Raw genomic sequence first — 15,416 nt, 5'->3', positions numbered from 1 at the left:
CGCATACAGGAATTGACACTCTGAATTATTATGGCATCTTTGCCAAGTTAAATACGCAGCAGCACGAACGCATTCAAGAGTCTCCGTTTAATGGCAAGGACGCAATCTTACTGCCGCGCTTAGGACAAGGGCAATTGGAGCATCCACTGGGGTACCGTCAAACTCAGACTTTGCGTGGCTTGTTGGCGAGCCACTTTCTCGGTTTCTGGGCGCTGCTGCAGAGACCGTCCCGCGCCAAGCAGCCCACCGGTTGCTGCAGCGGGCGCCCCCCCCCCCCCGCCTGCTTTTCGCGCGCGCGCCTCACCTCCGCCGCCTTTCTTCACCTCCTCTTCCTCTTCCTCCTCCTCCAGGGAGTTCATGCAGGGGAAGTAAACGGCGAGCGCCTCGAAGGAGGCGGAGAGGCTGCTCCGGCTCGGCGAGCGCAGCATGCTGCGCCCCGGCCCGCCCGCGCTCTGCCTCCCCATCCCGCCGCCGGCCTCGGCCCTGCTGCTCTTGGCGCGGGACGGGCGGCGAGGCGTCTCTGCGGGGCGGCACGCGAGCCAAGGCCGCTGGGGCTCCGCAAGGACAAGCGGATCAGCGACCGCCTTTCCCGCTTTCCTTCGGCGCCCGGCGGCAGCCGAGGGGACTCCGGTTTGTGGAGAGCGGGCGGGGGCGGAGGGCGCAGCCTCCGTGGGCGGCGAGGCCAATCAGCAACCAGCCCGCCGCCCTCTCCCTCGAATGGCTGCCCTGGCAGCCGCCGCTCAGGGTTGCCATCCCACCAGGCCTGGCAGGACTGCAAACATTAGAAAAGGGGGGGGGGGGTTGCCAAAAGCAGCGACATGTGCAATTCGCGTGCTTCGTCCCCAGATGGCTGTAATAAATATTGACTCCCCCCGGGGGATCGCAGCGGGTCTGAACAAGGGAGAACGATCACAGGCGGACAAAAACGAATCATGCAGCACAATAAAGGAGGCAAACTTTTTGTTTCTCTTGCAGGCTCCGCTTGTTATTGGGTTAAATCAGGGGGTACCGTTTGGGGCTGGCCATGGTGCCCAAGCCAAAAACTGAATCTGCCAGGCGCCCCCCACCCCCACTTCACCGGCTGTTCCCAAAGAAAGGGCTGGTAAGGAGTGTGATGGGTTTGGGATGCTAAGAACTTTCAAGCTGCGCTCCCACATCAGCCTTTCGTGAGCTCCTTAAAGTAGCACCTTAAAGTAGAAGAGCTAGTGGGAAACATGCTGGATTGGGCATCACTGCAAGGACGCCCCTCTCCCCCACGTGCACCAGTGCCTAACACCTCCACTGACCTTTCCTGAGGGACAGTAGCTACTTGGGTGGTGCTGCCCAAAGGTGCTGAAGGGAAGGGGGCTTAAGGGAGTGCTGTCCAAACTTCCCCTGCCTGTCCTTTAAGGCTCCTAAGCATGGAAGGTTAGTAGAGGGGTATATGTGTATTTTTATTTCTTAGCCTCTTATGATCTGCATATCCAGGTGTTCATCATATAGGTGCCAAACAAACCCCAGCCTCCGTGCCAATTTTAGAGATGTGGAGGTGGGACAGCATGCTGCACAACTGTTGGATGATCTCCATCTACCTATGCAAGCTACGCACCTGCTCCTTAAAAGTGAGTCTAGGTCTAGGGCACCACCCCATAACAGTGCCTCAGTCTTATCTGGATAGAGCTTCAGTTTGTTGGCTCTCATCCAGTCCACTACTGAGGCAAGACACTGGTCTAGCACATCCACTGCCATGCCTGGAGACGCAAAGGAGAAATAGAGCTGTGTGTCATCAGCATACTGCTGACAACAAACTCCAGAACTCCAGATCACTTAGCAGCTACATATAGAGTTTAAACAACATGGGGGATAGAACTGAGCCTTGAGGGACCCCACACTGAAGGCCCCATGGTGCCAAAGCATCACCCGCTGAAGAAAGCCATCCAAGTAGGACTGGAACCACTACAAAGCAGTGCTGCCCACCCCCAACTCAGATAACCTCTCCAAGAGAGGTCAATGTTGTTGAAAGCCGCCAAGAGGTCAAGGAGGATTAACAGGGACACAAAAACACTCCCCAAGCATCACCCACTGGAGATGACCATTCAAGTAGGATCGGAACCACTGCAAAGCCCACTCAGCCTGTCAAGGAAGATACAGTGGTTAGTGCTATTCAAAGACACTGAGAGGTCAAGGAAGATTAACAGGGACACATTGCCTCTCCCTCTTTCCCTTCATAGATCATTAAGACGACCAGGGCAGTTTCTGTGCCAAAGCCAGGCCAAAACCCCAGCTGAAATGGCTCTAGAAAATCAGTCTCCAAGATCTGGTCAGTGACCAACCGCTCAAGAACCTTGCTCCCAAAAGTGAGGTTGGCAACTGGCTGGTAATTATTTAGGTTGGTAGACAATATAAAAGTACAAACAAATGGAACAATCCTGACCTATAAAAATGCATACTGGGCTTATTCAAAGAACACATAGTACCAATTAAATATACACCCTTTTCCCACCTCTTTCATTTGTTGTGAGAACAAAAGGTGCTAACATTTTTGTAAATGAAAACATTCATTTTTTTTTGGGTAAATGAACTTTGTCTATTTTTACCTTTTTATCATCGCTTTTGGCTTTAAACAAAATCCAACATTCATTAGCATTCTCAACCTCTTTGTTCAGACTAAAAATCTCTGCAAAGTACATTGACTAATGTAAGTAGGTTATTTGACTAAAACTTCTGCATTGCACAGTATTAAGTGCATAACAAGGTTGTCTCATCACCTTTAGTTACTAGTTTCATTTTTTTATGTGGCATTCTTGAATTACAATACTCAATGGGCCCTACTTATGGGTGACATTCTATCCCCCCCCCCCTCTCATCACGAGCATGGATGATTTGGGTACTTTATGCATCAAACAGTTTTCTGAACCTTTAAAGCATTTTCTTTCCCTCCAAGAATTCTGGGCACTGCTGTTTGTTGAGGTTTGCTGGGAATGATAACTCTGTGTGTGCCTCTGGATCAGGCCAATGGCTCATCTAGTCCAGCATTCTGTTCTCACTGTGGCCTACCAAATGCTTGTGGAAAGCAGGCGGCAGGCAGGACATGAGTGCAATGGCACTTTGCTAACCTGTGATTCTCAGCAACAGGTATTCAGAGACATAATGCCTCTGACATGAAAAAATACTGCCTAAATTGAAAAATAGTTGACCACCTAGACTGATTGGCGAAGGTCAGGACAATCACCTATTTCCTGCACACAAAGCGATACCCTAATTAAAAGTGAGGGCAGAAAGGTTGCCAAAGCAGTTCGGCAGGCTGAAAGCACTCAGGTTAATCCAGCCACACTGTAAAAACTGTAAGAACAGTAAACAGGGGAAAAATCAGAACCCATCTGAATAATACTAGAATTGAAGGCACATTATTGGTTGGTGATTGTGTCATGTGGCTTGTAAGTGAGTAAGACATCACAATACCGGGAAAATGTCTAGCATAAACGGAGCCAAGTCGCCGGCTTTTGCCAAGTTTGTCAGATAATGGATCACCAGAGCCATAAGAGTTGACCATAAAGTTCCAGCCAACACATTTGGATGGAGAACAATAATCTCATCTAGGCAGATGCAAAAGTAAATATCAGAATGCATAACCCAAACACTCGTATCTGTTGCTTATTCCCTTCAAGCTTTTTCAAGAAGCAAAATAGGAGCCCCTAAGAAAGTTCACCCAAGTCCTACATTTCAAAGGGTTCCACTAGGGTGCATCAGGAGTTGATCACCCATATATAGGAATGTACTTTAGTGGCTCAATTTACTATCTTATTCAAGATTATTTGGGTGGAAGATTTTTCTGTACTTAGCTAGTGCTTACATATACATATACTGATAGTTTTTCCAATAATTGAACCTGCCAATGTATTGGTTTTGAACTACATGGGTACTCTAGAGAGTTATTTGCTCTTCACCAAACACTCTCATCTGCAGAGATTAGCATTAAATAACTGTCAGGCTTAGTTTTTTCTTTTTTTAAAAGGACCTTTTCTAAAGAACTCTTATCTTAAAATTAACTGAGCCTGGAGTTTATGACTTTCAAGCTATTTGCATGGTCTGGCTCCATTCCGGGAAAGAGCCTACAGTGCAAGTTATGAGACTCACTGGCAGTCAGTGGGGTGGATGACTAGGAAGAGACAGGTCCAAGCAAGGGAATATGCAAGGGAAAGGCTTAGTTCCTGGAAGGCAGCCAGCCAATGGTTGTACATGATGAAGGGTTTGGATTTGATATCCCGCTTTATCACTACCCGAAGGAGTCTCAAAGCGGCTAACATTCTCCTTTCCCTTCCTCCCCCACAACAAACACTCTGTGAGGCGAGTGGGGCTGAGAGACTTCAGAGAAGTGTGACTAGCCCAAGGTCACCCAGCAGCTGCAAGTGGAGGAGCGGAGACTCAAACCGGGTACCCAGATTACAAGCCTACTGCTCTTAACCACTATACCACACTGGCTCTCACGATTTACTGGACCATTATGCTGGCAGGAAGCCAGCATAAATTAGGCTGGTTCAAATTAAACTGGGACAAGGGACACCAGATTCAGAGCTAATTCAGGAGTCCCAGAGAGGGGGAAATGCCAGCTGATTGGAAATAAGCAACCAAATTGCAGAGAGCCAGTGCCCACCTGTTGACACGCGGGGAAGAGTTCCTTAGCACCTTTAGCGGATGTGTATGAACTGCAAGGTCACACTGAGATCAAAGCAAGTGGTGTTCAGGCGAATGCCCCCTCCCAAAAAACCCAGAAGTATCCATGCTAGCTGTAATAGGACAAGAACTCACAAACAAAACAAAAAATATTCCCCTATGCAACAGCAGTGGCAAGGATAACATATGCGAAAATTTGGAAAGAAAGGGCAATCTCGAAAAGATCAGCGGCTATTCAAACTAATAGAATTTATAGAATTAGTCAATATGATGGCTACAATAAGGAATACGGACAAGAAAATAATATTAAGTGAGTGGGAATTACTAGAAATGTATTTTTAAAAGGAGGAGAATAATGTTAAACATACAAGTGGGGATAGGTTTATGAACAGTAAAAAAAGGGAGAAAGGATGTGTACAGAAAAAGGGGGGGATACAAACTGAGGCGATGCAGCAAAATTAAATGATTGGGCATGACTAGAGATGTTGTAATAGATAATTAGATGTTGTACTAGATGTTTAAAAGAGATGATAAGAAAACTAAAATACCACAGAGAAAGAAATGAATGGCTGTAATGGAAAAATGCAAAGAAAAAGAAAAAAGAAAGTGGTGTGAAGTCAACAGCCTAGGAATGTAAACAAATGGGACAGAGAGCCCACAATGTCCCCTAGCAATACACACTCCAGCAGCCACAACATATCACATGTGCTAGGCATGCCCACACAGCCACACTCAACAACAGCACAGAGTGGCTACACACTGAGGTCCTTCCTCATGACCCTTTATCACAACCAAGTACACCACTCGGCATGCACCACTATGAAACACGTCTGAAATCTCATTTGCTACCTTCTTCACATCAGGGACGGGGAGGTATGCACTCTCCCAAGAGGATGTCACAGGTGTTGCTGGCGTATAACATGCTACAGAATGCGGTGGTGGTGTGACAGCTGCCCTTGGGCACCAAGTCAAGTGAGCAGGGGCTCCAGGGCACGAGGAGATGCTCAGCTAGCTCCTCACTATGGCTAGGAGCCACACAGGACAGCTGCCTGCAGCTACATAGCCAGGGTGATATTTGGGCCATGAAGCATCCTCCTTCTGCACCATGGAGCCACTAGATGCCCTCTAGCCATCCCCCAGCTAGAGGGCAGCTCATCCCCCCTCCCCATTTGTGGGTCCGTCTCCCTTCCCCTTGCCCCAGGCCCTGTAGTATGCAGTAGTGTTGGGCTGCTGCTTGGTTCCCCAGCTGGCGGGTGGTTGGAGTATGAGGTGTTGCTGTTTTCTTTCACTGCATGTCTCCTCCCTTGCCCCTGCTGGTACTGACTGTCCCACAGCAGGGGCTTCTGGGAGTTGTAGTCAAGAGACCAGGGACCCTGCAGAGCAGCCCCAGTGGTGGGAATGCAGTCTCCCCTCCTGTTGTGACACATGAATAAATGGGAGACAGAGCGGATGGTTGCGGACATTTGGTTTTTATTGAGCACTCTTTGAACAGGGATCCCCTTCCTTCCCAGGAGTTTCATTCACAGGGCTGCCTCTCTGCATTACGGGGCTTCATGGTGGCTGCAGCATCCGTTGACTCGTGGCCTGCAAACAAAGGAGGGGAGTGGTAACACGTGGGATAAACAGCCCCTTGGTACAGTGGCGAGAAGAAGGGGTGGGTGGGACCTGTGAGGGTGGGTCCCAAGTGCTACTGGCATGAGCTGAGAGTGGTTTTCCTCCTTCCCCCACCATGGGCATGGGTAGGGATGCATACCTTTGTTGGAGTCATGGAGCTTGCAGGTTGATTGGGGCTCCTTGTGTTGAGGCGAGGATGTGGCTGAATGGAGCAGGAGGGGTGGCTGCTCAGAGGTGCTGTCCCCTACCTGTCTGCTGGTGCAGCTCTCCCTCCTGGATCACATCTGCTGGTGGTGCAGTAGCTGCTGTTGCCTCCTCTGTAGCTGTGTACCTAGTAAGGCAACGGAACAGCAGGATGACAATGAGGGCTGGTGACTGTGCATGCCTCCCCATTACTGGTGACCCCTTACCTCTTTCTGTGCATTCTTGGCGCCCGTGGTGCAAGCAATACCACATACTGTGTTCAGGACTGGGAGGTGGTGCTGGTTGGGCTTCAGTATTCCCCCACCTCTAGAGGGAGCAGTGCTCCTGGATGCTGTGGGGGCTATTTGTGGGAATGGTACCATTGTTGGGGCATCCTCTGGGGACCCCTCCTCCCAGACTCACCTTGTTTTCTGTGTCCTTGGGTGAGTGTTGCTGCTGTTGACTGAGTGCAGCCTCCGCCGCCGCCGTGTTCCTGTTGGGGAGAACCTGGGAGCAGGGTTAGCACAAAGGCCTCGTTTGTTCCTCATTTCTCGGGTGTGGTCTGTGGCAGGTGCCGAGATGCCGAGTGTTTGTGGAGTGTTTCCTGAGCGCAAAGTGCTTTTCACCAGGTGCAAAAGTCTTTATATGGGGAGCTCAAGAGACAGCAGCCCACACATGGGAGGCAAGAAGTAAAGTGAGATGAGGTTGGAGCATGCTCACTTTACATCCTCCTGCTCCTGCTATGTGAAGTTGCACTGGATCCCGAGTGCTCTTTCAGATGAGTCTGATCTCAATATCCAAGGATTGGGCCCTCACCATTCCCCCCCGCCCCCGGTGTGGTTTCAGTTGCACTGTTTTTGCCAACAGAACTTACGTCCAGCTGCCAGGTCACATGACCCAGCTGAACAGGCTTAGAGTCCAGTATAAATCCCCCTGACCCATTCCCCCCTCTCCCCAGCAAGCTGGAGAATATCTGAGGAAGGAAACACTGCCACAACAGCAGAAAGAGAATATTGATTTGCTGCAGGCTTGTTTGAAATACAAAATGTGACCTATATGATCATTCAGGGCCGTTTCTATTGTGAAGCTATCTGCAAGTGAGCATGCAAGCCTGCCATTTGTGGCTTCTTGGTCCCTGAAGGAAAGTGTGTATGTGGAGTGTGAGACCTCCGGGTATAGGGCGGTATATAAATTCAATAAATAATAATAATAAATAATAAGTGTTGTAGGCATATTTGAGACCCCAAAATGCAACCATGCCATACATTCATGCACAAAAACATTTTTCGGTGATTTAAAACTGAGTCCATGTCATAATTTCTATGAGCAAACTTCTTGTATTTAATAGGCTACAATTTTCAAATTCCCATACAGCAGTCCCATTAAAATCTATTTCACTACTGCAAAGTGAAATGCTTGAGTATTACACAAAAAGTGGCCATATATTTTAATACAGAATTGATTGTTCTCAGAATTGTGCTTCCCTTTATACGATCTACTTCAAATCTATTTTATCATGGATTTAATGTTCTTTCTTCATTTTCTTAAAAATATGATTCAGTAGCTAGCCTGGAGAATGACATTTGAACATTAAAGCCAATCATTCAAGGACAGAATATGTAACAGTTTGTAAGCAAGTGGTGCTAACAGCCCCACTGCCCACTAGGTGTTTCAAATATGAACCTTAGCTTTGCAAATGTAAGTCAGTGAGACTTGCAGATACTTGATCAGGCATTCAATAGGGAATTAGAAACAGAATTAAACAATATGGAGCTAATTACTGTTTAAACTACCATGTACTGAATGAAAATGTTATCATAATTTGATTCGCCTTCCTATCCAATATTATGCCTCATTTTTTCCCTTAGTGAAAACAGACAATGCCAAGCCATTTTGCCTGAAAGCCAACTGAAAAATAGACTCATTCCGTCAACCCGTAATTTCCCTAGTCCAGTTCTGCGTTGCTTTGAGAAACTGTAACACCACAAGACGCTAATAGAGTACGTACTCTGCTCCCTGTAAATTGCTTCTGACTGTTTTAATGTTTAGAGCCATACTGAAGGAGGGGATACAATATATGCTCTCGCTATCTTTCTTATTTTGCATACATATTTCAGAATTGTATGACGTTGCCTATGCCTTTAAGAAACTCAAGTTACATTTGTGACCACTAACAAATCTATAGAAAGGACATCTATAATCAATTGTGTTTTTGCGGATAGTTGAGGAGGGAGATATATTTTGCTTGTTTTAACTATGTATTTTATGGTGATTTCATTAAGTGTACCCTAAATATTAATGTTAGAACAGACTATTCATGCTTTTCTGTTCCTCTATCATCTCCAACCTTAAGTATTTCTTTTTTTAAAAAGAGCTTTGAGAGGAAACAGTCTTCTTAGCCATTTCTCCTATGTTGTAAGATGTTCCATTACTCACCTATTTCTTTCTCAGCTTTGATGCATTCTGTTTGAAGAGAGCAAGCACCACTTAACATAGTATGTAGAATCCTTAATTTTTATTTTCTCCCATTAATTTTATAATTAATTTTAATCATAGCCAAACCTATGATTCATAGCCAGCATGCATATAGCTTAGTAGGGAGGAACAAATCATATATATTTCTGAAGCATCTTCAATTCTAATCTTATCACTCCCTCTGAATTCCTCAAGAACAGATATTACTAAGTTTGATTAGAGTTTGATGATACAAATCGTTTTTCAAAGTTTATGCGGTATTATTATGAAATAAACATTATGTGAGGAAATAAATTCAAGTATACATAAATATGCACCATCTCACCTCTCGAATTGACCCTAATTTTTTAAGTTGGCAAATGATGAGAGTCTGAAAACGGCGGGAAAGAAGCCAGTGAAGCCAGTTACACTACACTATCCTCAGTCATGACCTTTCATCTCTAGGCACCTCTGTAATGTAGGACTGAGAATGCTTTCTTCACAGCTGAAGGTGGTATGTGTCACATATTTCTGAATTTCACCTTCATTTATCCTAAGATTTGAACCCCACCGTCAGTACGCAAGGTTCTCCAAATGGCTCACACTAAACTTCTGCAAAGGAAAAATGAAACATCAGCAGAGCAAACAAAAACCAATTCAATTTGTGTTTTAAAAGAAGGCATAGGAAAAATAAAAAAGGTCCCTGCCTGGAGCCAAAAAGGCATTAGAGGCATCCATTTCCATCTGTCTGACTTCTGAAACAGTTTCCATCTGTCTGAATTCTGAAGATTGGGGCACCAGGAAAAAGGCCTCTGATGAAGACTTAAATGATCAGGCAGGTATTTGTGGAAAGAGAAGGCCCTTGAGGTACCCAGGACTCAAACCATAAAGAGCTTTGAAGATAAGCACCAGCACTCTGAATTGTACTTAGAAACAGATCAGCAGCCAGAGAAGTAGCTTCACATGATGTGTTCCCTAGGGCTATTCCCAGTTTAGTAACCTACAAGCTATTTTCTGGACTAGCTGGTGTTTTGCAAGTGTCTCCAGTCCTATGCCACAATCAAGTCTGGAGCCATGGAAAACAGGAGGGATGACAACAGCTACAGAAGACTTGGAAGTGCTATGCAGTATGGAACCCATTTGGACCTCAAAGGTCAAGGCTGGCTCTATCTGTACCACAGACTGTGAGCCTGAACCCTTTATGGGAAATGCAACCTTGTTCAGAATAAGCTGAACACCATCTTCCCAGGCAGATGAACCACCCATTCACAGTACCTCTCTTGTTGGGACTGTGCTTTAATTACAGATCTCCATCTTCAAAGTGTTTTCTTTACATTAGATTTTGAGCTGAGAAGCAACAGCCAAGCCTTAGGTGTGAAGCAGACTAGTTCAGCCAGTAAGGGGTGTGTGTTGCTGAGCTTCTACTCTGCAGCATTCTTGAAAGAATATGGAATAAGAATCCTGTTGACAGGGCTAGCCTGATAAACACTAAACGAACACAGTAGCCTAATCCTTTATTTCAAGTTGTTGCCTACAGCCACATTCTCAGTGTGAGAAATTCATTGCACAATGTCTGTTGTTCATCATCACCATTATTCAACCTGTCCTTTGTTTTGCCACAGCTATCATCTGGTGGTACTCAGTGTATGGACTGTAGTAATAGTGTTTTCACTGCTGGTACCTATGACCAGAAATGGTTTCTTCTCCCCCTCCCTAGTTGTTTAGGAGTAATCCCTGTAGCAATATTTATATTTCAGTCACCAAACAAAATATCAGCCAAATAAAGCAACAGCTGCAACCACTCCTGAACATACAGCCTGGTTGCATTTATCCATGCCATGATTAACACCTAAACTAGATTTCTACAATATGCTACATATGAAGCTGCTTTTGAAGTCTATTTAGAAACTTCAACTGCTATAAAATACAACAGTTTGCTTATCAATGAAAACCAATCACATGAACAGTATCCTACCAATGTTAAAATATATCTGCTGGCTTCCTGGTACAAAGTGTGGCCTGTATTCTCATTCATAATTTAAACATGGAAATTAATATCTTTTGACACCAGCCTTGTGTAGTTATATTCAATTAATTGTTAAGTGGTGATTTTCTTTCAATTGTAGCTAGGAAGGGTGCAAGCTGCATCATTTTCATTCCAGATATATAGGACTAGGGTAAAACCTATCTGAGGATGCATATAAGACACTTTCTTTATCTTAGCTCCTTTCATTCCAACTTCACTTCTTCAAACCTGCAGTTTGTCAAAAACAATCTTTATGAGCTAATCTGCCCTAAAAAGGATTAGTAAAGAAAACATTTCAACATTCCCATGCAGTATACCCGGAGAGAGCCATGATGGGATAATTAATTTCTAGTGACAGGGCATCAACCACACCACCTAATGAAGAACTCAGGCATACTACACAGTGGTAAGAACTAAAGAATTAAGACTCTTGCCACACACAGACACAAAAAACAAGGGCAAGCAAACTAGTTTTCTGTCCATCTTTACAAAAAGGTAACAGTAGACTCTAACCCAAACTTTGCCAACCTGGTGCCTGCCAGCCAGATATTTTGGACTATAATTGTAGTCCAAAATTGGAATTGTAATCCAAAACATATTGAGGGCATTCTTCAGTGAAGAGTATTGTAATGTCTCTAGGGCTCTCTGGAGATACGTTTCTTAATGCTTAAGAGCCCATGGACATAAAGGTTCTGGACGATCATTCAGCTAAAGATTCAACTAAACAATGTTTGCTAGTTCCTGAGGAGAATCATAAACTAAAATTCCGTATTTGAGGATGATGACAGCGCCATTTACAATTATTCCTGCATAAAAGGCTGCCAAGAGATCTAGCAGAGACAAGGACGGTGATCAAGGATCCAATAAATTAACCTGCAAAAATAACTGAGCAGACTTCTCAATCCCCCCACTGTAGAAATTCAAAACAAACTGGTAAAAAACTAAAAATCGGTACCTCAGCTGTATTCTTATGTTTAGGAAACTGGTAGAAAATTAACTCTGTGATATAAACAAACAAATCATACGATGTGATTACAAAAAAAACTACTTTTGTAAATGACTTTTATCAAATGGAAGGGCATAGTCACATGTAATATGCCCTCCCCTCTTCCACTAAATGTATTAATCCATATAACATTACTCTCTTTTCAACGAACATTACCCTCTTTTCTTATGCAGTACATGTGCTTCTCCTAATTGTAATAATTTTATTATCTAAGCTTCCCTCTCATGCACTCAGTGCTCAGAAGAGCTCTGCTTAGTCACTGCAACTGGTTACCAGGGAGGTTCTGTTCTGTATCTGCTGCTGGCATGGACTAAAGCAAGATGAAAAGCAACTTGCTAAGAGATGCATATCATTCCAGAAATTCTCACAGGCTCAAAAGGGGGGGGTCAAATGAACCATAATAATATGTGCTACATTTTATTTGCAACAAAGCAATCTTGACCCTGGAGCCCAGTGAGTGATCAGGACCCTTGAGTCAGATACAGCAGCACCATCAGTTGAGGGGCTGAAACAGGTTTCTGGGTCTGAGCCAGATGATAGTGATCAGGGGTTCACTGAATCAGGTGGGAATCATGGGTCCACTGATAGGCAGGAGCCCACTGAACCAAATCCCCCAGCACATCAGAGGGACTTTCCCCTAGTTCTGAGTGTTTTTCACACCACCTTGCCAGTGCAATAGCAGGAGGAGATTAGGAGAAGGGTGGACAGCAGCTCAAAAGGCCACAGTTCACCTCCATCCCTCAATGAAAGTTGCTCACTAGGAGCTCTCCATGGTGCTGTGACAGCTGCTCTCATTTGCCCTCCTTGCAGGTGGGGGCGCGCGCGAACAAATAGGAACAAAGAAAAGCTAGAAAAGGTTAACAAACAGCATGCAACTTTTCTAGAAATAATTGCCATACTCCACAACATTTGACAAGTGAAAATAGGAGCATTCATGTAATACTTCATACTAAGGATCATCTCAGTATTGCTGAAGACTTCACTCCATCCACTTTATGCTGTATTCCTTTACAATAACCAACAGAACAAAGGTTTTTGATCATGTATCTGGACATGAGTATATGAAGATACAGTTGTACCTTGGTTCTCGAACAGAATGCATTCCGGGAGTCTGTTCAACTACCGGAACTGTTCGAAAACCAAGGCGCAGCTTCCGATTGGCTGCAGGAGCATCCTGCAGCCAATCAGAAGCCGCAGAAGCTGCACCGGATGTTTGGCTTACAAAAATTGTCCAAAAAATGGAACATTCACTTCTAGTTTTCAATTGTTTGGGAGCCGAAACATACAAGTTCCAAGGCGTTCGGCAACCAAGGTGCTACTGTATACTTCTCACCTGCCTCAGGTTTTATAGTCACAGTGCATTTTCAACAACTAGCCATTATACAGAATCAGATGCAAATAATCTAACTAATACAGAATTCCAACCAAGATAAAATGATTATAGTTTACAGATATTATGATGGGTAGGATAAGCACATCCACAAAAGGTAACAATCAGTCTCCTATAACCCCCTATATTCTTAGCTGTGGAAAGCTGCTGGATTTGCCTTGAAGTGGCTAGAACTCCTTTTTGCAAATTCCACCTGATGATAAGGCCATGACCATTCTGGTCCAAGTCAGTGTGACCACCACCCTTCCAAGGATTAAGGGTATATTGTTGCACTATACTCTCTGTGGGGGCTGCCACTGATAATTTATTAGGAGCTTAATCTGCATTCTGTTGTTGAAGGGTCTTAGTGAGCAGATAGCGCCAGAGGATCTCCAGGTTACCAGGGCATTACCAGGACATACTGATTTGCTGCTGCTGATTTTGACATTATAAGTGCAAAGCAGTTTGGGAACTACATATATTAGAACAGCCTTTTCCACTTTATATTTCACTACATAAGGAAGTACTGCACAGCCTTCTCCAAGAGAATGCTATATTAACGAAATCATCCGTGCGCAAAATCCATATCACATGTCCAAAGAGAGATGCTATTTATTGCTGGTGCAAAATTACATAGTTCCTTTCCCTCAAACTATGAACACCTTTTAAGACGTAACTCAAAGGCTATTATTTAAGTAGTTTAATTCCTGCTCTTGAAAGTATATGGGGGTGAATTTAATTATATTAGTAGACTGTTGGGTTACAATATGAATTTGATTTATTGTCTTCTCTGCATTTTTACTTTTGTTCTGTAACCCATCATGAGCTGTCAGGAAGGTGAGGCCTAAGAATAAAGTATATTAAACAAAATTAAGCTGCAGTCTTTGAGTTGGAGCTGGATGTTCGAGGCAATGTGAAGGAGGTGAACACATTCCAGATCAGATCAATCTTTCAAGGGACACAGACTTCTTTACAAGGAAGAATATTTATCTGTCTTTTCAGTGCCAGCAGCCAGAAGGAATATGATGGAGTAAAGAAATACAACTGACATCAGGAAAGCAAACACTCCCTGTCCAAATACACAAACCAGAAAGATTTTTTTGTTCAAGCACAAGGACTACTATCAACAAAAATGTCAAGCTTCGAAATAGTTTCACTTGAGTATCAAAGAACTTTACAAAGTGTACTATGTTAATGAGATAAATTATTTCAGTTACTGAACAGGAATCTGGAATAAACACTAAGCAATTTTTCTCTGAGATGTAAAATTTCCAGAAATTTAATGCCATTGATTAACAAAAGTTAAAATTCAGGTATAGGTGTGTGTGTGTGTGCGCGCGCGCACGTGTGTGTGTGTTGGGGGGTGGGATTGAAACATGTACCATTGGCTCAGATGGGAGTAGTACTTTATAACCTGCCCCCTTCATGCCCCCTCCCCAAATCATGCAAAAACTGGCTTACCAATGCTCACTTGTTGTTTACTGTAACTTTTATAAGTATCTGGGTGTATACACATCAAGCAATGGAACTTTTTGAAATCTCTAACTCAAGAGGGTTTCCTCTAACTCAAGAGGCTTTTCCCCAAGCTAGGGGGGAAGTACCTGGAATCTGCCTCTACCCGCCGCCGTGAGAGATGCTGTGAAGTCCTAGCCTGGCTGGGGAATTTGGAACTTAGGATCTACAAGAATGCCCACATATTGCTTGGGCAGGGCTTTCACCTACCGACTACCTATTAGATCCCATTAACCTCCTCCTGTGCTTTGCCATAGGGATGTGGGTGGCGCTGTGGGTTAAACCACAGAGCCTAGGACTTGCCGATCAGAAGGCCGGCGGTTCGAATCCCCGCGACGGGGTGAGCTCCTGTTGCTTGGTCCCTGCTCCTGCCAACCTAGTAGTTCGAAAGCACGTCAAAGTGCAAGTAGATAAATAGGTACCGCTCCGGCGGGAAGGTAAACGGCATTTCCATGCGCTGCCCTGGTTCGCCAGAAGTGGCTTAGTCATGCTGGCCACACGACCCGGAAGCTGTCTGCGGACAAACACCGGCTCCCTCGGCCAATAAAGTGAGATGAGCGCCGCAACCCCAGAGTCGGTCATGACTGGACCTAATGGTC

The 15,416-nt window shown here is 44.7% G+C and overlaps 1 protein-coding gene across 30 annotated transcripts in view; it reads right to left on the bottom strand.

Moving 5' to 3' along the window:
* Nucleotides 1–15,416, bottom strand: part of RIMS2 (regulating synaptic membrane exocytosis 2) — a 338,908-nt gene that overhangs the window by 17,095 nt on the left and 306,397 nt on the right. Inside the window, exon 1 of one of the 30 annotated variants that reach the window (XM_083621714.1) lies at nucleotides 305–624. The exons of the other annotated variants lie outside the window; for them this stretch is intronic. Coding sequence (XP_083477840.1) covers nucleotides 305–464 — 160 coding nt within the window. The 5' untranslated portion in view covers nucleotides 465–624. Of the gene's footprint in view, nucleotides 1–304; nucleotides 625–15,416 lie in introns of those variants that run through there. 30 annotated transcript variants of the gene reach the window in all.

Source organism: Podarcis filfolensis, assembly GCF_964270895.1.
Source record: "Podarcis filfolensis genome assembly, chromosome: 7".
Taxonomy (NCBI): domain Eukaryota; kingdom Metazoa; phylum Chordata; class Lepidosauria; order Squamata; family Lacertidae; genus Podarcis; species Podarcis filfolensis.
The sequence above is the reverse complement of the archived record's forward strand: the minus strand, read 5'-3'. Positions and strand labels throughout refer to the sequence as shown.